We start from the raw sequence: 19,115 nt of genomic DNA, 5'->3' as shown, positions 1-19,115 counted from the left end.
GGTCCCCACATCTCTACCCTAGAGTTCAGAGTGGGGAAGGAACCTTGACAACCCCCTTTTTCCTCCAGAGGCGGTAATGCCAAATACAGACGGAAACTGAGGCACATGGCAGATTAATAAATAGTCCAGATGTGACAAAGTGGGGATTTTCCTTGTTATGATGGGAATAAGCAGGTATGACTTTTGTGGGGGTTGCTCTAGCTGCCTGCATGGATGCTATGGCCGCCCCTTCGTAACCTGAGACCCCAGAGGGGGATGCAACCCGGTGACTCTTGGCCCGGAAGCGAGACAAAGCCAGAGGAGCAACGGGCAGGGCAGGGGCCAGGCAGCTGGAAGCGAGTCAGTCTCGGCTGGCTCTGGGCTCCCCTCCGCACAAGCTGGACTTGGCTGAAAGTCACTGATTTCTGTACCTACAAGCTCTGCCCTACACTGTGTTCCCGTCAACGAATAAAGCTTCGGTGTTCCTGGCTGGCTGAGAGTCACGTCTGACTGTGGAGCTGGGATGCAGGGTCCTCAGGCTTCCCCAGGAGCCCCACCTGTGAGGACTTGCTGTGGAAGCGCACGGAGGGGCAGGGGAGGCTGAATGCTCCGGGGTCAGACCCAGGAAGGTGGAAGCTGGGAAGCTTCTTGCCCTGGCGACAGTCTGCTCACAGAGAGGAGGCTCCCCCAGAGTCCTGACTGGCTTCGTAGGGAGCAGTTCCAGAGCATTGCCAGCAGGACTCTGTGACAGCAGAAAATTCCCACTTTGTCACCGGGAGAAGCCGCAGCACAGTGCCAGGATGGAGGGCGCAAACAACACCCTGGGAGGGCAGGGGACAGACGCAGCCCGTGGTGCAGGAGGAGCCGACCCAACGCAGAGCTGGGAGGGGATGGGGGGAAGCAGGCCCAGCAGGCAGCACAGGGGAATATGGGGGGAGCAGGTCCAGCTTGGTGCCAAGGGGAGCAGACTCAGCACAGCACCTCGGGGGGGCAGAAGGAGCCGACCCAGCATGGTGCCGGGGGGCGGGGTGGCAGGAGCAGACCCAGTAGGGTGCCGGGGGAGGATAGCATACCTAGCAGGCAGCATGGGGAGTGGTATGGGGGGAGCAGATCCAGCACGGGGCCCAGAGGGGGCAGGGGGAGCAGGCTTAGCGCAGGTGCCCGGGGTGGGGGGCAGGAGCAGTCCCACCACAGCACCTGGGGAAGTGTGTGGGGGGGGAATCAGGCCCAGCGCAGTGCCCGGTGAGATGGGGGAGTGCACCCAGCAGGCAACACAGAGAGAGGGGAGCCCACTGGCACTGGGACATGGATCCCTGTCTTGAAACCGTTCACCAGAGCCTGGGTAAGGCCAGAGCCCTGGGGGTCAGGGGTTTGGTTCCCACAGGAAGGTCTGTCTGAAGCCATAGCTCCAGGAGGTTTCACTGCCGGGCTCAGGGTCCTCAGCGGGGCCCGGACAGGGCTGGGACCTGTGTGTGAACCAGTCCCCTGCCCCAGCAAGCCCAGCTGTTTCTCATGCTGTTGCTCTTGGAGCAGCTGGCGGGGGGGGTGCGCGTGCTGGCTGAGCGAGAGCTGAGGGCCGCATAGGACAGCCTGGAACAAACGAGGGAGCTTCGTGTTAATCTCTTTATTACCCATGTACAGCTCTGGGCATTCCACTTGGCACAGCTGCCCCTGAGTGGGAGAGAGGCTTTCCTCCCAGGGACAGGTGCTGCAGCCATCTCAGCACGAGAGAAGCTGGATCGCAGCAGAGCAGGGTGCTTCAGGCTGTGGTGGCCGCCATTCCGAACACCACACCCAGGCACTACCTCCTTGTTCTGACCCAGCCGGCTTGTCATTTGCTGTGCTCCCGAGGCCGTGAGGGGTCTCTGAGCAGGAGTCTACCTCGAAGGACATGCTGGGCAGGGCTCACCCTAGTGACGCAGCGTCGAAACCTGGGTTCGTGCAGGGGCCCTATGGACAGAGAGCGAGGGACAGAAGCAGTACCAGAGGGCCCCCGCCAGACGGCTTCAGGGCAGGGACAAATGACACCCTGTGAGGGTCCCAGGCCTTCCAGCAGCTGTGTGAGCGGGCGGGGCCCTGACCAAAGCATCCCACGCACCCGGGGAATCAAGAGGACACGGATTTACTGGTAACAGAAAATAGCCTTCCGGAGTGGCTGCTGTGACTGACGAGCCCTCAGCAGGGCACCCCCACAGACTGCTCCAGACGGCCCGACCCCGGGGGCGATGGGCCCGAGCAGCTGCTCAGAGCCCATTAGGCAGGCTGGCCCAGCCCAAACGCTGCTGGAACTTGCATGGTTCTGCTCTCAGGAGGCCCGGACTGCAGCTGGCAGTTGCATCTAGGGTAGTTCTGATGCTGGCACTAATCGGCCAGTCCCGAGTGAAGAGGGAGGAAGTGCCCATCTGGGCTGGATCCAGTGCTGGGAGGAAGCCCAGCCCACGGTGCACCTGCAATGCGCCAAGAGGCTCTTTCACACCACAGGCCCAAGTCCAGGTGCAGCCATGGGGGACGAGGAAACGCTGGGAGGCAGTGGGGCACTAGCTGACGGTGTCTGGGGCGCTCTCCGCACTGGGAGCCACCTGCCGGCTAGGGTGGGTTTCCGTGCCAACCGCTGCTGGCAGGGCTGCCGGGGCAGCACCAGGGACCTCCTGCGGGCTGGAGGCCGGGGCCACCTGGGCTGCAGCGGCCTCGTAGTCAGAGATGCGGCGCTGCACAATGGAAGGCATGAGCTGCACGTAGGCCCCCATCAGGCGGTGGTTGGAGTGGACGAGCTTCCAGCGCAGCCATCTAGACAGGCCTCCTGCAAGGACAAAGCACAGGTATCATGAGGGACCCGGCCTCCATGGGGAGCAGATTTCCATTTCTGCCCACAGCTCCCACTGCCTGGCCCCCTGCCATCCTCAGTACCCGTGCCCATGAAGCTGGCAGCCCACGGCTCTGACACACGGGGTGCAGAGCTAGGAACAGAGCTCCTCGGCCTGGAGGCAATGAGCTCCCCCGCAGCCCCAGGCCTTGGGGACTGGGCAGGGGGCTGAGCTCACCTCCTCCCTGGTGGGTGCCCGGTAGTTCAGGTTGGAGATACAGCGCAGGAAGCAGAGCTCCGTCATCCTGTTGTAGACGAGCAGGAAATCCCGCAGCTGGAACGAGAGCGGTGGGGGGGATGGGGTTAGACCCTGACTCTGGGACACTCCCCCAGGCCCCGGCTCTGCACAGATCCCCCCGCACCCCCCGCAAACCGGTACCCCACCCCCTGGCGGGATAGCCAGCTCCGCCTCCCCCCCCCCCCGCAGACCGGTACCCCACCCCCTGGCAGGATGGCCAGCCCCGCCCCCCATCTCCCCCCAGCCAAACCCCCGTCTCCCCCCCACCCCCGCAGCCCGGTACCCCACCCCCTGGCGGGATAGCCAGCCCCGCCTTCCCCCCCCCCCCCCGCAGACCGGTACCCCACCCCCTGGCGGGATAGCCAGACCCGCCCCCCATCTCCCCCCCCCCCGCAGACCGGTACCCCACCCCCTGGCGGGATAGCCAGGCCCGCCCCCCATCTCCCCCCCACCCCCGCAGACCGGTACCCCACCCCCCTGGCGGATGGCCAGCCCCCCCCCCCCCCGCAGACCGGTACCCCACCCCCTGGCGGGATGGCCAGCCCCGCCCCCCGCAGACCGGTACCCCACCCCCTGGCGGGATGGCCAGCCCCCGCCCCCCATCTCCCCCCCCCCAGACCGGTACCCCCCCCCCACCGGCGGGATGGCCAGCCCCCCCCCGCAGACCGGTACCCCACCCCCTGGCGGGATGGCCAGCCCCGCCCCCACCCCCGCAGACCGGTACCCCCACCCCCTGGCGGGATGGCCAGCCCCGCACCCCCGCAGACCGGTCCCCCCCCCCCCCCCGGCGGGATGGCCAGCCCCGCCCCCCATCTCCCCGCCCTGCAGACCGGTACCCCACCCCCTGGCGGGATGGCCAGCCCCGTCCCCCATCTCCCCCCCCCCGCAGACCGGTACCCCACCCCCTGGCGGGATGGCCAGCCCCGCCCCCCCCCGCAGACCGGTACCCACTGTGACGGAGCAGGGAGCAGGGCAGATTTGACCTGGGAATGTTGCAGGGGGGTTGCAGTGGGGATGTGGGACTTCCCTTGAAGGAAGCTACCTGAGCTGTAACCTGAGCCAGGAACGGGGGTGGGGAGATTAACACTTCTGCCGGGAGACTGGACAAAGGAGAGGAGCAGCGGGAGGAGTTTGGAGTTTAGTTTCGGTTGGGCTGGGTGGTGCAACGCAGGGAACCCCAAGCTGGGGTCTAAGCTCCCTGAACCTCCCCGAGGGACCTAATTGAGGGGGTCCGGTCGTACCTACACGCTCTGCTTGAGACTGTGTTCCTGTCCTTAAATAAACCCCGGCTGGATAGCCAGCCCCGCCCCCCGCAGACCGGTACCCCCGCCCCCCGGCGGGATGGCCAGCCCCGCCCCCCGCAGACCGGTACCCCGCCCCCCAGCGGGATGGCCAGCCCCGCCCCCCGCAGACCGGTACCCCCGCCCCCCGGCGGGATGGCCAGCCCCGCCCCCACCCCCGCAGACCGGTACCCCACCCCCTGGCGGGATGGCCAGCCCCGCACCCCCGCAGACCGGTCCCCCCCCCCCCCCGGCGGGATGGCCAGCCCCGCCCCCCATCTCCCCCGCCCTGCAGACCGGTTACCCCACCCCCTGGCGGGATGGCCCAGCCCCGTCCCCCATCTCCCCCCCCCCCGCAGACCGGTACCCCACCCCCTGGCGGGATGGCCAGCCCCGCCCCCCCCCCGCAGACCGGTACCCCACTGTGACGGAGCAGGGAGCAGGGCAGATTTGACCTGGGAATGTTGCAGGGGGGTTGCAGTGGGGATGTGGGACTTCCCTTGAAGGAAGCTACCTGAGCTGTAACCTGAGCCAGGAACGGGGGTGGGGAGAATTAACACCTTCTGCCCGGGAGACTGGACAAAGGAGAGGAGCAGCGGGAGGAGTTTGGAGTTTAGTTTCGGTTGGGGCTGGGTGGTGCAACGCAGGGAACCCCAAGCTGGGGTCTAAGCTCCCTGAACCTCCCCGAGGGACCTAATTGAGGGGGTCTGGTCGTACCTACACGCTCTGCTTGAGACTGTGTTCCTGTCCTTAAATAAACCCCGGCTGGATAGCCAGCCCCGCCCCCCGCAGACCGGTACCCCGCCCCCCGGCGGGATGGCCAGCCCCGCCCCCCGCAGACCGGTACCCCGCCCCCAGCGGGATGGCCAGCCCCGCCCCCCGCAGACCGGTACCCGCCCCCCGGCGGGATGGCCAGCCCCCCCCCCCGCAGACCGGTACCCCCCCCCGGCGGGATGGCCAGCCCCGCCCCCCGCAGACCGGTACCCCGTCCCCCAGCGGGATGGCCAGCCCCGCCCCCCATCTCCCCCGCCTGCAGACCGGTACCCCACCCCCTGGCGGGATGGCCAGCCCCGTCCCCCATCTCCCCCCCCCCGCAGACCGGTACCCCACCCCCTGGCGGGATGGCCAGCCCCGCCCCCCCCCCCGCAGACCCGGTACCCCACTGTGACGGAGCAGGGAGCAGGGCAGATTTGACCTGGGAATGTTGCAGGGGGGTTGCAGTGGGGATGTGGGACTTCCTTGAAGGAAGCTACCTGAGCTGTAACCTGAGCCAGGAACGGGGGTGGGGAGAATTAACACCTTCTGCCCGGGAGACTGGACAAAGGAGAGGAGCAGCGGAGAGGCTTGGAGTTTAGTTTCGGTTGGGGCTGGGTGGTGCAACGCAGGGAACCCCAAGCTGGGGTCTAAGCTCCCTGAACCTCCCAGAGGGACCTAATTGAGGGGGTCTGGTCGTACCTACACGCTCTGCTTGAGACGGTGTTCCTGTCCTTAAATAAACCCCGGCTGGATAGCCAGCCCCGCCCCCCGCAGACCGGTACCCCGCCCCCCGGCGGATGGCCAGCCCCGCCCCCCGCAGACCGGTACCCCGCCCCCCAGCGGGATGGCCAGCCCCGCCCCCCGCAGACCGGTACCCCGCCCCCCGGCGGGATGGCCAGCCCCCCCCCCCGCAGACCGGTACCCCCCCCCGGCGGGATGGCCAGCCCCGCCCCGCAGACCGGTGCCCCGCCCCCCGGCGGGATGGCCAGCCCCGCCCCCCGCAGACCGGTACCCCGCCCCCCGGCGGGATGGCCAGCCCCGCCCCGCCCCGCTGCCCCGGCTCTCGTGCCCCGCCCCCACTCACGCTGCGAAGCTGCTGTTGCTCACCCGGCGGCTCCATCCCCAGCCCACGTGACCTGCGCCGGCGCTTTGCATAGGCCACGTGACTCACTTCTCCTCCGCCTGACCCTGCTTGCCTTCAAACGTCACTTCCGCCCTGGCTACAACGTCACACACGGGACACGAGCCCTGGCTGCTCCGAGGAACGCTTCCCTGGTCATACCCTTACGTCACTTCCGTCCTGCTTTATAATCTGTTTCCGGGGTCAGGTGTCATTTTCATCCTCCTTACCTGGAGCGGCTTCCGGTCTCTGGTGATGTCATCAGTTCCGTTCCCCCTCCTGCGCCGCTGCCCGGCTCCTGACGTGGCTTCCGGTCTGTCCCGGCCGAAGCGGATCCGGAGCCGCCGGCGCTGGGGACCCGGCAGCGGCCGGAGCAGGTGGGGGCGGTCGGAGGGGCCCTGGCGGGGGGCGGAGGGGCCCTGGGGGGGGGCGGAGGGGCCCTGGGGGGGCGGGGGGCGGAGGGGCCCTGGCGGGGGGGGCGGGGAGAGAAGGGGGGGGCGGGGGGGGGCGGGGAGAGAAGGGGGGGCGGAGGGGCCCTGGCGGGGGGGGGGCGGGGAGAGAAGGGGGGGGCGGAGGGGCCCTGGCAGGGGGGGGGCGGGGAGAGAAGGGGGGGCGGAGGGGCCCTGGCGGGGGGGGGCGGGGAGAGAAGGGGGGGCGGAGGGGTCCTGGCGGGGGGGGGGCGGGGAGAGAAGGGGGGGGCGGAGGGGCCCTGGCGGGGGGGGGCGGGGAGAGAAGGGGGGGCGGAGGGGCCCTGGCGGGGGGGGGCGGGGAGAGAAGGGGGGGGGGGTCGAAGGGGCCCTGGCGGGGGGGGGCGGGGAGAGAAGGGGGGGCGGAGGGGCCCTGGCGGGGGGGGGGCGGGGAGAGAAGGGGGGGGTCGAAGGGGCCCTGGCGGGGGGGGGGCGGGGAGAGAAGGGGGGGGTCGAAGGGGCCCTGGCGGGGGGGGGGCGGGGAGAGAAGGGGGGGGTCGAAGGGGCCCTGGCGGGGGGGGGGCGGGGAGAGAAGGGGGGGGTCGAAGGGGCCCTGGCGGGGGGGGGCGGGGAGAGAAGGGGGGGGCGGGGAGAGAAGGGGGGGGCGGAGGGGCCCTGGCGGGGGGGGGGCGGGGAGAGAAGGGGGGGGTCGAAGGGGCCCTGGCGGGGGGGGGGCGGGGAGAGAAGGGGGGGGTCGAAGGGGCCCTGGCGGGGGGGGCGGCGGGAGAGAAGGGGGGGGTCGGAGGGGCCCTGGCGGGGGGGCCGGGGAGAGAAGGGAGGGGCCCTGGCGGGGAGAGAAGGGGGGTTGGCGGAGGGGGCCCTGGCGGGGAGAGAAGGGGGGTTGGCGGAGGGGCCCTGGCGGGGGGGGGCTCACTTCTGCTTAGCATCCCCTTTGTCCGGGTGTCCCTCACCCTGCACATGGGCTCGGCAGGGGGCACTTGTATGGGGAGCGCGTGACATCACTGGGTTCCCCTGGGGATCCCCGCTCCCTGCCCAGAGCTCTGTGGGGTGGCGGTCGGGGTAGTGCCCTGGTGGGGATGGGGTTTGTCTGGAGGCCCTGCTGGGAGCTGCCTATCTCCCTGCCCCGCATGTGGGACAGAATGGGGTGGCCATGCGGCAGGGTTCAGCTGTGGTAGAGAACAAGGGCTTTGGCCCCCAGAGCCTGGCTAAATACCCCCAGGGTGCAGGCCCCAGTGGCTCTGTGCCTCCTGGGCTCATAGGAGGGGGAGAGAGTTGGCTGATTCCCATTGCTAGACACCCCCCCCCCCCCCCATCCCCTTTCGCCCGGTGTCCCTCACCCCGCACATGCCTCCCAGTCTGGGCTGGTATCCCAGGCCTAGGGGCCAGGGGAAGGTAACAGGAGCGGTGGGGTGGGGTGTGGTGCTGCCTGCTGTGGAATGTGCCCTGGCCGGTCTGGGCAGGCTGGGCTTTGGCTTGTGCTGGAGCTTGCAGCCCCATGCCTGTCCCCCTTGCTGACTGCCCGCCTGCCTCTGGGCTGGGAGCTGGAGTAATGCTGTAACCCCCAGTGTGCAGGCTGCCCATAGCTCCCTGGCCCTCTGTGCAGGAGGGCTCGGTGCTGTCCCCTCCCCCTGGCCCGGCATGGGGGCCAGCTGGGCCCAGGTTTTCTGTCAAGCTGAGTGAAGTGCCCTTGTGGGGGCCTGGCAGTGCTGGGGTGGGTCCCTCTAGCTTGCTTTTCTGTGGGGTGCGGGGCTGGGCTGCAAGGCAGGCTCAAGGGGTCCGGTTGTGTCTTAATTTCTCCTGAACGTGCTGCCCTGGAAGCAGGAGCCAGTTGCAGATTGGCCTCTGCCTGCTGTTTGCGTGGGGTGGAGCAGTGCCCCCCACGGAGCAGTGCCCCTGGCATGGGCTGAAGGTAGCTCCTGCTGCAGAGCCTTGGGGACGTGGCTGTTGGCACCTGCTCCCTGGGCACCGGGCCAGGAGCTGCTCAGGTGTGTTCCCGGGGCAGCCTGCGCGTCCTGGCCCCATTGTGGAGCTGTGTGCTGAGAGCTCAGGAGATGGTGTGAGGCAGGGAGCTGTCGCTGCCCCAAGGGGAGGGGCCACTCAGCCTGGGAGGTGGGGAGCAGATGCTACTCCCTCTCTGTGAATCGAGGGCCTCCTGTTCCACACAACCCCCCCCCCCCCCCCCCGCACACACACACTGAAACTGACAGGGAACAAAGGAAACGCTTCTAAACACAGGGCACCTGGGCCTGTGGAACTCACTGCCAGCAGGTGCCATGGCACAGGAAGGTCCCAGCATCTCTGTGGAAGACGGGCCCCAGCTGTACATCAGGGAAGGGGTACACAGGGGAGACCTTCGGGGATGGGGGCAAGCTATTGTTTCTTGAGGGTGGGGAGCCGATCGCTTGGGCAGCCCTGGGGAACAGGCTGGGGACGGGGGGAGCCCAGGGGGACTCGGCTTCTTCAGCTGTGCTGTCTCTGGTGCTAAGGCAGCCACCTCTGGGGTGAGTCCCAGCCACACAGCTGTGTCTGCTAGGAGCACATAGTGTGTCCGTGAGCCCAGTCCTCAGCAATGCGATGCTGCCTCTAGCCAGCAAGGCCTATAGTCCACTCTGCTCCATGATCCCCAGCCCCAGGGGGCTGCTTTGAGCCTGGGGCAAGGGAGTCCCAGCCCTGGAGGTGGCAGAGAAGTGTGGGTCTGTGGGCCCTGGGCCTGCACTGCCCTGAGTGGTCCTGTGTTGGGAGTAGTGGGCACCCACCCACGCGCCAGGCAGGAGAGGCAGAGTGGGGGTGCCCCCTGCCTGGAGTCTTGGCAGGGATCTGGTAGCCGCTGCCTCTGGGGCAGGCTCCGGACCCCGTGCACATAGAGCCCATTGTTCTCAGCTTGTTTTTTGTTTTGTTTTAATGGAGATATCCCATCTCCTAGAACTGGGAAGGACATCGAGTCCAGCCCCTGCCTTCGCTAGCAGGACCAAGTACTGATTTTGCCCCAGACGCCCAAGTGGCCCCCTCAAGGATTGAACTCACAACCCTGGGTTTAGCAGGCCAATGCTCAAACCACTGAGCTATCCCTCACCCTATACTGATTTTGCCCCGATCCCTAACTGGCCCCCTCAAGGATTGAACTCACAACCCTGGGTTTATCAGGCCAATGCTCAAACCACTGAGCTATCCCCCCCCTTATCGGGCGTGACTGGCAGGTGTAGGCAGCGATGGCCTCTGGGGGTGGGAGCAGGAGGTCTTTGCCACAGGCTCTGGCGAGGGACTAACCTGACTTACCCACGAAGGTGCCTGTGGGCAGCAGGCGGCCGGTGATCGCTGGAAGCCAGGACATGCTGTCAGCACTCCTGCCATTCTGACCAGGGGCCTGGGGAGTGCCCAGGGGGCTGCCTCTATCGCCTCAGTGCTCAAGGCAGCCTGTGGGCAGGGCCAGGCCTCCTATGGGCAGACAAGATGCCCAGGGGTGGTGTGGGCTGTGCTCAGGGGCTGGTATCCTGGAGGGTGAGGGTAAATCTGTGCCACTCTCTGAGGGCCGTCCGGGCTGAGTCCCAGGAGAGCTCCTCGGAGAGCTGGATCTGGCCAGGGCAGTGTCTCGCAGGAGCCTGGGGGACAGACTGTGGAGAGCGAGGCTGGGACCTGCTGGCCCCTCAGCATCACCCTGTCTCTGCAGATCCTGACCATGACGGATGGGCTCATGAGCAAAGCTGCCACGATGGAGATCCCCATCAATGGAACCGGGGACACGGGCAGCCTGCCGGAGGACGATGGCCTGGAGCAGGTATGTGGGCTGGAACGGGGCTTTGAGAGGGAGGCCGGGTTAGATGGGCACGTTGGGGAGACAGCACCAGGCTGGTGGGAGGGGAGGCGCCGGCCTAGAGGGGCTCTGGAACTGCTCCCTACGAAGCCAGGCAGGACTCTGGGGGAGCCACCTCTCCCTCGGAGCAGACTGTCGCCAGGGCAAGAAGCTTCCCCAGCTTCCACCTTCCTGGGTCTGACCCCGTAGCATTCAGCCTCCCCTGCCCCTCCGTGCGCTTCCCACAGCGAGTCCACCTGGGCGGGGTCCTGGGGGAGCCAGAGGGCCCTGCACCCCCACTCTGCAGCCAGACGTGACTCTCAGCCAGCCAGGAACACAGACGGTTTATTAGACGACAGGAACACAGCGTAGAACAGAGCTTGTTGGCACAGAAATCAGTGACTTTCAGCCAAGTCCATCTTTGGGAGTCCTGGGCCAGATGCCCTGGATTCCCCCCTCTAGTCCCCCCACGCAGACTTCCAGCCACCCCACCTCCGACACCCCCCTGGATGTCCCTCCTCCTTTTCTTTGTCCTGCTTCCCCAGCAAAAGGTGTCACCTGTTTGCACCCCCCTCCTGGGTCTCAGGTTACACAGGTGCAAACAGCTGGGCAGCCTCACCTGCCCAAAGGGCCTCAGCAAAATCACACCCCCAATTCCCATTGGTGCAGCACACAGGGAAACTGAGGCACACGCAGTATTGGTATAGGACAGTAAGACTCACGTGCACCATAACAAGATGAATAAAACCCCACTTCGTCACAGACTCACATAAACTTGAGTACAATATAACAAGGGAAAACCCCAATTTGTCATGGGGGCACCGGCCTAGGGGGGACGTGTCGGGGGGAGGGGAGGAGAGGTGCCAGGCTAGGGGGGCCTGTTGCGGGGAGGGGAGGGAGCGTCAGGTTACGGGGGAGGGAGGCAGTGTGTATTGGGCTCTAAGGACCCACAGCTCCCTCCTTGGCTGGGCCTTTGGCACCAGGGACCCGTCATTCCGCGTGGCTCCCTGCGGCGATTCCAGCCTGGTCCCGCTCCCCGGGAGTGTTTGCAGCGAGTCACCGTTTGTCAGTCACCCGGCTACAGAGCCTGGGTGCCTTGGCCAGCACACAGGGCAAAGGTGAAGCCAGGCCACAAGCAGGTTCTTAAGAAGAGCTCTGTGGCTCCTGCAGTCATTGGCCCAAGGAGAGGCATTACCTCACCGTTGTCTGTCAGTCCCAGGGGAGAGCCGGGGGGTCCTTCCTCCGGGCAGCTCCATTCCAGCCGCCTGACCCTCCAGCAGCATCCACCCGTCCAGGGGTTACTGCCCTCGGGGTTCGGTGTGGGCGGCTGGAAGTGCTTTGGGGGAGGAGGGGCTGATTTGTCTCTCTGGATCTTCTGTTGATCTGGGTCAGTTTCAGCCATTTCTTTAGTGGCCAGTCCTGCCCCCAGACACGAGGTGACCTGTCTCCTGTGCACCTGCCTCGCCAGGAAAGTACAGAGGGAAACAGACACACAGAGGAGTCACAGGGATGGTACAGAAAATCCCCCCTTCCTCCTAGGTTGGCAGCAGGGCCAGGCTGACTCCTAATCCCAGGGGCCAGGCTGAGCCCAACTTCCCTGGACTCTGCTCTTGTCCGTTTCAGGACCTGCAGCAGGTGATGGTGTCGGGGCCCAACCTGAACGAGACCAGCATTGTGTCGGGGGGCTACGGGGGCACCGCCGAGGGGATTATCCCCACCAGCAGTGTCAAAGGTAAGGAGCCCTGGGGCAGGGAGCTGGGGGTCCCTGGAACTGGTGCCTCTGCTGGGGCACTGCCGCCTGCAGTCTGCCAGGCAAAGGGTGCTGCAGGGCGAGAGATGGGCTGCCTCAAAGTCTGGGTCAGGAGTGGGCCCCTGGGGGCTCTAGAGGGCAACGGTGTAAGGGAGGAGGCAGCTTTGCTGTGGGGCAGGAGCTCTGCGGTGGGGCACTAGAGCCCCTCCTCTGCAGTGCCCCCGGTGGCACAGCGCCCCATTGCAGAGGAGGGGCACAAGCCTCTGCTGCCTGCGTCCCTGCCAGGGCAGCCAGATTGGGTCTGCTGAAGTCATGGGGAGCCCCGACTCCCCTGGGCAGCCTAGGAGAAGGGAGCCGCTGAGCCGCAGCGCCAAGCCAGCCCAGCCCCGTCTGGCCCCGGGGCTCTGCCGGCAGGAGCGCTGGAGCACAACTGCTGCCCCTCCCCTGGAGTGGGAGGCTAGCTCGGCTGGCCGTGCCCAGCGGGCAGCTCATGGGGCAGAGGATCTGGCTTGCCGCATTGGGCCCCAGGCTGGGAGGCCAGGCCCGCTGGGTGGGGGCACCCGGGGTGTGTGCCCCGCTCCGACCCTGTTGTGTGGTTCTGTCTAGGCCCTGCGGTGCGATATAACGCCTCCTTCCCGGGACTGCGGCTCCTCCATGCACAAGGTGGCTCCGTTTTCCCTCCTTGGGGCTTCACTAACTGGCTCTCTGTAGCCTGGCCCGGGGCTGTCAGAGGCCCGTGGGCTGGCTGGGCCCTGGGGGGCGTCCGGGCTGCTAACCTGTCTGCTCCCTGCCGCCTGCTTCACACCCGCACTGACTGGTGGGGAGGCCTGGCTGGGGGCTCCCCTCACTAATGCTTCCTGGCCTTGGCTGGGCCCTGGGACCCCACCTCACTCCCCGTGGGGTCTAGTGCTGGGAACGGGGCCTGGGCTCGCTGGAGGAGCGTGTTGGGGAGGGGAGCGCTGTTGTGTGGTTCTCGGGCCATGTGTGGGTGTGTACAAGGCACCCTCAGGGGGCACTAGCTCATTGGGAGCCCCCTGCCTTGTTCCGGTGCAGGCCTGGCCGCCGGCTAGCACAGGAGGGAGAGTGCTGTCCCCGGCCTGGGAGGGGCAAAGTAAAGCCAGACAATTCCAGTGTCCTACCCCCTGGGCAGGTCCCCACCATGGGCCCATGAGGGGCGGGGTTGGCATCTTGTCCCCACTGTGCACATCCCCATGGGTGGGGGAGGGGGGGGGTAAGAACCTGCCAGGTTGCACTGGGGATCTCTACCAGGGCCAATGTCCAGATGCTGGTAGCCAAGACCCCAGCCTGGCCCCCCCGCTCTCCCCCCCCCCCCCAGCCTCTGTTCTGAGGCAAGGGCGTCAGGGCTGCCCTGACCATGAGGCTCCTGCCCCATGGAGGGAGGCAGCCCAGGCATGGGGTCCCCTGCTACCCAATTAGCTGAGCCGCTGGCTTCACCCCTGCAGTCCTTTGGCTCAGAGACGGGGTGGTGAAGAGGCTGCGTTGGCAGAGTCCCGGCAGGTGGCCTGCGCCTAACAGCCAGGTGTGTAAGTGGCCCAGTGTGTCACTGCTTGGAGTGAGAAGGACAGAAATCTGTAAATTCCGACGGGGGCTGTGCAGGGGGAGGGAGATTGGGGCTACAGCAGAGGGGCGGGGGGACGGTCTATGGCATGGAAAGGTGCGAAACGGGAGTGTAATTAGCCTGTGGCACTCTCTGCCACAGGATGTCCCTGAGGCCAAGGACCTGGCCATTCTGTGGGGACGCACATAGCCAGAGGGATCGGAGGGAAGGACAGTTCTGGCAGGGATAGGAAACCTGGGCCGAGGTTTATGCCAGTCTGAGCATTGGTGTCCCGGATGAGACCTTCCAGGGGCAGGTTCCTCACCACCACCTCGGACACAGGGCCTCTGGTGGGTGAGGCTAGCTGGGCCCAGGTCTGGTCCCTGTGTGCAGTGCTGCTGCCTGGGGGTGCCTGTCCTGGGACAGTCACCAGGCCGGAGACAGCTGGCTCAGCCCCCCCTTCTCATTGTCCCCTCACGCCATCTCCATTTCCCGCCCTGGCACTGCCCTGCCTTTCCAGGCGCCTTTGTCACATCTCATTCCTCCCGAGGACCATCCATCTCACCCAGTGAATCTGCTGCCAGCCGGATCGCCAGCCAGGCAGATGCATCAGCAGGTACCGCAGGGCCCCTCCTTGACCCCTCATGGACTCCCTGCCCCGGGCCAGAGGGTGCCTTCCAGTCCCTGCGAGGGAATCGGCCCTGGGGAGCTGCCCCTGCCCTGCCGTGGTGTAGGGTTGAGGCCCCCGGGGGGGCTGTGGAGCCCCCCTGCTGTGGCTGGCATTGCAGGGCAGCCTGGAGGGGCCCAGGCAAAGGTGCCACTGCCCCGTGAGGCTACAGGGGCACCATGGCCTGGTGACTCGCACCGCAGTGACGCTGGCCCCTGCCAGCCCTCCCTCCCCCCAGCTGTTGTCCTGGCCCTGCGTGGCTGAGAGGCTGAACTTGGCAGCGCCCGCCCAGAGAGGGCTTGCCGTCCCAGCTGGCTCGGAAACCATGGGACGACGGGGGTGGTGTACATGTGCCAGGGCCAGTGGGGCTGCTGCGGGGGGGCAGTAGGGCTGCCATGGGGGCAGGGGAGCGTGTGTACCCTGGGGCCAGCGGGGCTGACGTGGGGGCTGGGGTGTATGTGTGCTGGGGCCAGTGGGGGGAGCGGGGGATGGGTGCGCTCTAAGGCCAGGGCTGACGGGGATTACGTGCCCTGGGGCTGTCATGGAGGGGACATACGTGCGCCTGGACCAGTGGGGCTGACCGGGGGGGGGGGGGAATGTGTGCCCTGGGGCCAGTGGGGCTACCCGGGAAGGGGGACTCGCCCTGGGGCCAGTTGTACCGCCAGTGTGTGTGTGTGTGTGCTGGGGCCACTGGGGGGAGCGGGGGATGGGTACGCTCTGAGGCCAGGGGTGAGGGGGGTGGGCTTCCCTATGGGCACCCAGTGGGTCACTGTTTTGAGCTTTCCCTCCCACCTAGGTGGGCTGTGAAGTGGTTTCTCCTCAAATCCACTGGCTCCGGGAGCTGGGGCTTTAGGCAAACCTGGGAGAGTTGGTGGCACCAGGTCCCCCGTCCTCCTGTTGGTGGGGCACTGGCCCCACCTTCCCCGTGCTGCTGGGGGCACCAGGGCGCTCAGCCCAGCCGTGCGGAGTGGGTCTCGGGCTGGGGGGTCCCCCAGAGCAGGGCCCCCAGGGACAGTGACTAGGCCTTGCAGGAGATGCTACCCCACATCCCATCCAGGGGGCTGAATAAAGGCCTCAGTGCAGGGGGGGAGGGTGTGTCTCACTGCCTTGTCCTGGGCCCCCTGTGTTCCAGGCTCTGGGCTGCACCCGCCCCACCCCAGCCCCCTGGCGGCAGGAGACGAGGCCACCCGGGGCATCGCTGTGGAGAAGTTTGATATTGTCAAGAAATGGGGTATCAACACATACAAAGTGAGTCTGTCTCAGGCCATGGGCGGGTGGGAGAGGGAATGGGCAGTCCTATTTGGGGAGGGGCCAGCTGTCCCATGGGGTGGGTGGGGAGGCCCAATGGGGGGATGGGCTGCCCATGGCGGCGGAGGATGGGCTGCCTAGGGGTGAGAGACCAGCTGTCCCATGGGGCGGGAGGGGGGAATGGACTGCTTGGGGTGGGGGGAGGCCGGCTGTTGCATTGAAGTGGGGGGCGAATGGGCTGCCCCTGGAGCTGGGGAAATGGGCTGCCTGGCAGAGGGAGGGGTGGCTGTCCCATGGGGTGGAAGGGGGGAATGGGCTGCCTGAGGGGAGGGACCGACTGTCCCATGGGGCCAGGGAGGGGGCTGGAATACAAATTGCATGAACTTCCCTCCTAAATATTCAGTGGGGGGTTGTGGGAGCTGCCCCTCGTGGAGCCCCTCCTCCCCCGGGGCCCTGAGGAGCTCTTGACCCATCCCCCTCCCACAGTGCACCAAGCAGCTGATCTCGGAGCGCTTCGGCCGGGGCTCGCGCACGGTCGACCTGGAGCTGGAGACGCAGATCGAGCTCCTGCGTGACACGAAGCGCAAATACGAATGTGTGCTGCAGCTGGCGCGGGCGCTGACCCACCACTTCTACAGCCTGGTGCAGACCCAGCACGCCCTGGGCGACGCCTTCTCCGACCTGAGCCAGAAATCCCCCGAGCTGCAGGTGTGGGCCCGGGGCGAGGGCCGGCCGGCTGGGGCGGGGCCCGGGGCGAGGGCCGGCCGGCTGGGGCGGGAACCACTTGGTACCACTATCATGGCCTGTGACCTGGGCCCGGAGCCTCCCCTCCTGTGCGAATGGGAGGCTGATAGGGCCCGGCCACACGGGGTGGAGAGGGGAGGTGCAGTGGAGGTTGCAGAACTGCAGTCAATGGGCCAGGGAAGTGCCCCAGGCTGGACCATGGCACAGGAGGGATGGGCTCTTTCATGGGGGGGCAGGAAGGCTTCCAGCATCCTTGGGGCCCTGACCCGCCCCATCCCAACCCCAGGAGGAGTTTGGCTGTAACGCAGAGACGCAGAAGCTGCTGTGTAAGAACGGAGAGACCCTGCTCGGGGCTGTCAATTTCTTCGTCTCCAGCATCAACACCCTGGTGAACAAGACTATGGAGGACACGCTCATGACTGTTAAGCAGTACGAGACGGCCAGGTGAGCGGGTGAGGGGGGCCCAGCCAGGAAGCGCTGGGGGCCGACGCAGTGGAGAGAGCAAAGGGTTACGGTTCCCCGGCTCAGGAGAGGGCGGGTGGGGATGAGGGGGGCCCAGGCAGGGGGCGCTGGGGGCCAGCACAGTGGTAGGGGTGAGGGGGGCCCGGGCCAGGGGGCACTGTGGGCCGGCACAGCAGAGGGAGCGATGGGTTACGGTTCCCCGTGCTTGGTAGAGGGCCCATAGGGGCAGTGTGGCTCTGACCCCGTCTCTGCGCAGGTTGGAGTACGACGCCTACCGCACAGACCTGGAGGAGCTGAGCATGGGCCCGCGGGACGCCAGCACCCTGTGCCGCCTGGAGGCCGCCCAGAGCCACTTCCAGAGCCACAAGGGGAAGTACGAGAAGCTGCGGGCCGACGTGGCCGTCAAGCTCAAGTTCCTGGAGGAGAACAAGGTGAGGGGCGGGGCCTGGCAGCCATGGGTGCCAGGGGCTGGGCCGGCCTCCCTGCGGCAGGAGCAGGGCCAGGCCTCCCGAGCCACTCCATCCTGCCCAGTGCTCGGCGGCCTGCCCCACTGTGAGCCCCAGAGCCCCCGGTGTCGCTGGGCCAGGGGTGTGGTGACCCCATAGAGGTGTTGGGAGGGCAGGGCTGGGGGGCGGGCTCAGGGGGTGTTGGGCAGCAGGGGGCCGGGGCGCGGGCTCAGGGGGTGTTAGGGGGGGCAGGGCCGGGGAGCGGGCTCGCGGGGTGTAGGGGGGGCAGGGCCGGGGAGCGGGCTCGGGGGTGTTGGGGGGGCAGGGCCGGGGAGCGGGGAGCCAGGGCGGGCTCAGGAGGTGTTGGGAGGCAGGGAGCCGGGGGCCTGGCCTGGGGTTGATCTCTGCCCCCCCCCCCCCCCCCCCCCCGCGCAGATCAAAGTGATGCACAAGCAGCTGCTACTCTTTCACAACGCCGTCTCCGCCTACTTCGCCGGCAACCAGCAGCAGCTGGCGCAGACCCTGCGGCAATTCAACATCCAGCTGAAGACGCCGGGCGCCGAGAAGCCCTCGTGGCTGGAGGAGCAGTGAGCGGCCTGGACTCTGAGCTCTGGCCGGGGCCAGGCGCCTGTGGGCGAGGGGGACCCTGCACAAGCCCCGCGGCCTGGACCCCGGCTGGGTACATGGGGTCCCCGTGCCTCGGACGGCCCTGGGCTCTGTGCCCGGGTGGGGGCTGGAGAGGGGCCCCCGTCTGCAACTCTGCCCTGGGAGTTCGGTGCCCCCAGCCTGGGCTGCTCCTAGGGGTGCGGCGCTTCAGTGACCCCCACCCAGTGCAGCTGCAGGGCAACGGGGGTCACTCCTGGGGGGCCGACGTGTCCTGTGTCCCATCCCCCACCCCCAACAGGCCTCACTCCTGGGGCAGGGGCGACGTGTCCTGTCCCCACCAACAGGCCTCACTCTTGGGGGAGGGGGGGCGACGTGTCCTGTCCCCACCAACAGGCCTCACTCCTGGGGGTGGCAGTGTCCCAATCCCCACACCCCAACAGGTCTCACTCCTGGGAGGGGCTGGTGGGTCCTGCCCCCCCCCCCAACAGGCCTCATTCCGGGGGGGGCGTGCCTCTCCCCCCTGCACTTCAAGGCCTTCTTGGGAGTGGGAGGGGGCAGTGTCTCCTGTCTTGCCCCTCCGTGTTCTTGGGGGGAAGGGTGGGGGGGGCTGGGAGCCAGGACTCCTGGGTTCTATCCCAGCTCTGGCTTGTGACCTGGGGCCAGTCCTTCCCTCGCCTTGTGTAGTTGGTCTCTGGCATTTCCGGAGGGGGCGGGGTCAGCTGCTTTCATTACTTCCTCCCTCCTCGGACTCGCACACTACAGCCCCTTCTTCCCCTGCACTGGGGCAGCAGGTGTCTGGGGACTACCCTGTCCCTGGGCTCCAGCCCCCTCCCCAGGGGCAGGGCAGGGGGGCGGGTTGGGCTTGGCACACTCCTGCCGGCTGCAGCCTTTCCATTTGCACAGAGCTGGCCTCCCGTGGCCAGTGCCGGCCACTCCAGCAGCACTGGGCTCCTTCGGTGGGCGGGGGGGTGGCCTTGTCTGACCTGTACTGGCCACGCCAGGGCCCCTCTGCCGCCGGGCCAGGAGTGCTGGGCCCTTTCTCCTCTGCCAGGGGAGAAGTGGTTTGTTTTTCTTGCTAATTTAATCCCTGGTTCTACCCCATCCCCCACGTCTGTGAAGGTTCCAGAATAAAAGGGTACGAAGTCACCCTGCTTGTGCTGGGGCTGGGAGCCGGAGCCGG

The 19,115-nt window shown here is 67.3% G+C and overlaps 2 protein-coding genes across 7 annotated transcripts; one reads left to right on the top strand and one right to left on the bottom strand.

The window, feature by feature from the left end:
* Window positions 1-1,588: 1,588 nt before the first annotated feature.
* On the bottom strand, window positions 1,589-6,544 carry TIMM10B (translocase of inner mitochondrial membrane 10B). Its single transcript, XM_054016105.1, is given in 4 exon segments — window positions 1,589-2,752; window positions 2,755-2,779; window positions 3,021-3,116; window positions 6,467-6,544. Coding segments are annotated over 3 exon segments (327 nt in total). The 5' UTR covers window positions 3,087-3,116; window positions 6,467-6,544; the 3' UTR covers window positions 1,589-2,516.
* ARFIP2 (ADP ribosylation factor interacting protein 2) lies at window positions 6,524-19,081 on the top strand. Of its 6 annotated transcripts, none has more exons than XM_054016101.1 (10): window positions 6,524-6,613; window positions 10,332-10,439; window positions 12,078-12,186; window positions 12,811-12,867; window positions 14,313-14,378; window positions 15,562-15,677; window positions 16,164-16,385; window positions 16,708-16,865; window positions 17,140-17,314; window positions 17,765-19,081. In XM_054016101.1, exons 2-10 carry the CDS (start codon window positions 10,341-10,343, stop codon window positions 17,918-17,920), a joined length of 1,158 nt encoding a protein of 385 aa, XP_053872076.1. In that variant the 5' UTR covers window positions 6,524-6,613; window positions 10,332-10,340; the 3' UTR covers window positions 17,921-19,081. The 6 variants fall into 6 exon arrangements, with proteins under 6 accessions (XP_053872076.1, XP_053872073.1, XP_053872078.1 ...); XM_054016098.1 differs by having other exon boundaries at window positions 14,283-14,378; XM_054016100.1 differs by lacking the exon at window positions 6,524-6,613 and adding an exon at window positions 8,476-8,649 and having other exon boundaries at window positions 14,283-14,378.
* The last annotated feature ends 34 nt before the right edge of the window (window positions 19,082-19,115 follow it).

Source organism: Malaclemys terrapin, chromosome 1 (assembly GCF_027887155.1).
Source record: "Malaclemys terrapin pileata isolate rMalTer1 chromosome 1, rMalTer1.hap1, whole genome shotgun sequence".
Taxonomy (NCBI): Eukaryota; Metazoa; Chordata; order Testudines; family Emydidae; genus Malaclemys; species Malaclemys terrapin.
Note: the sequence above shows the minus strand (reverse complement) of the source record. Positions and strands in the feature narration are given on the sequence as shown.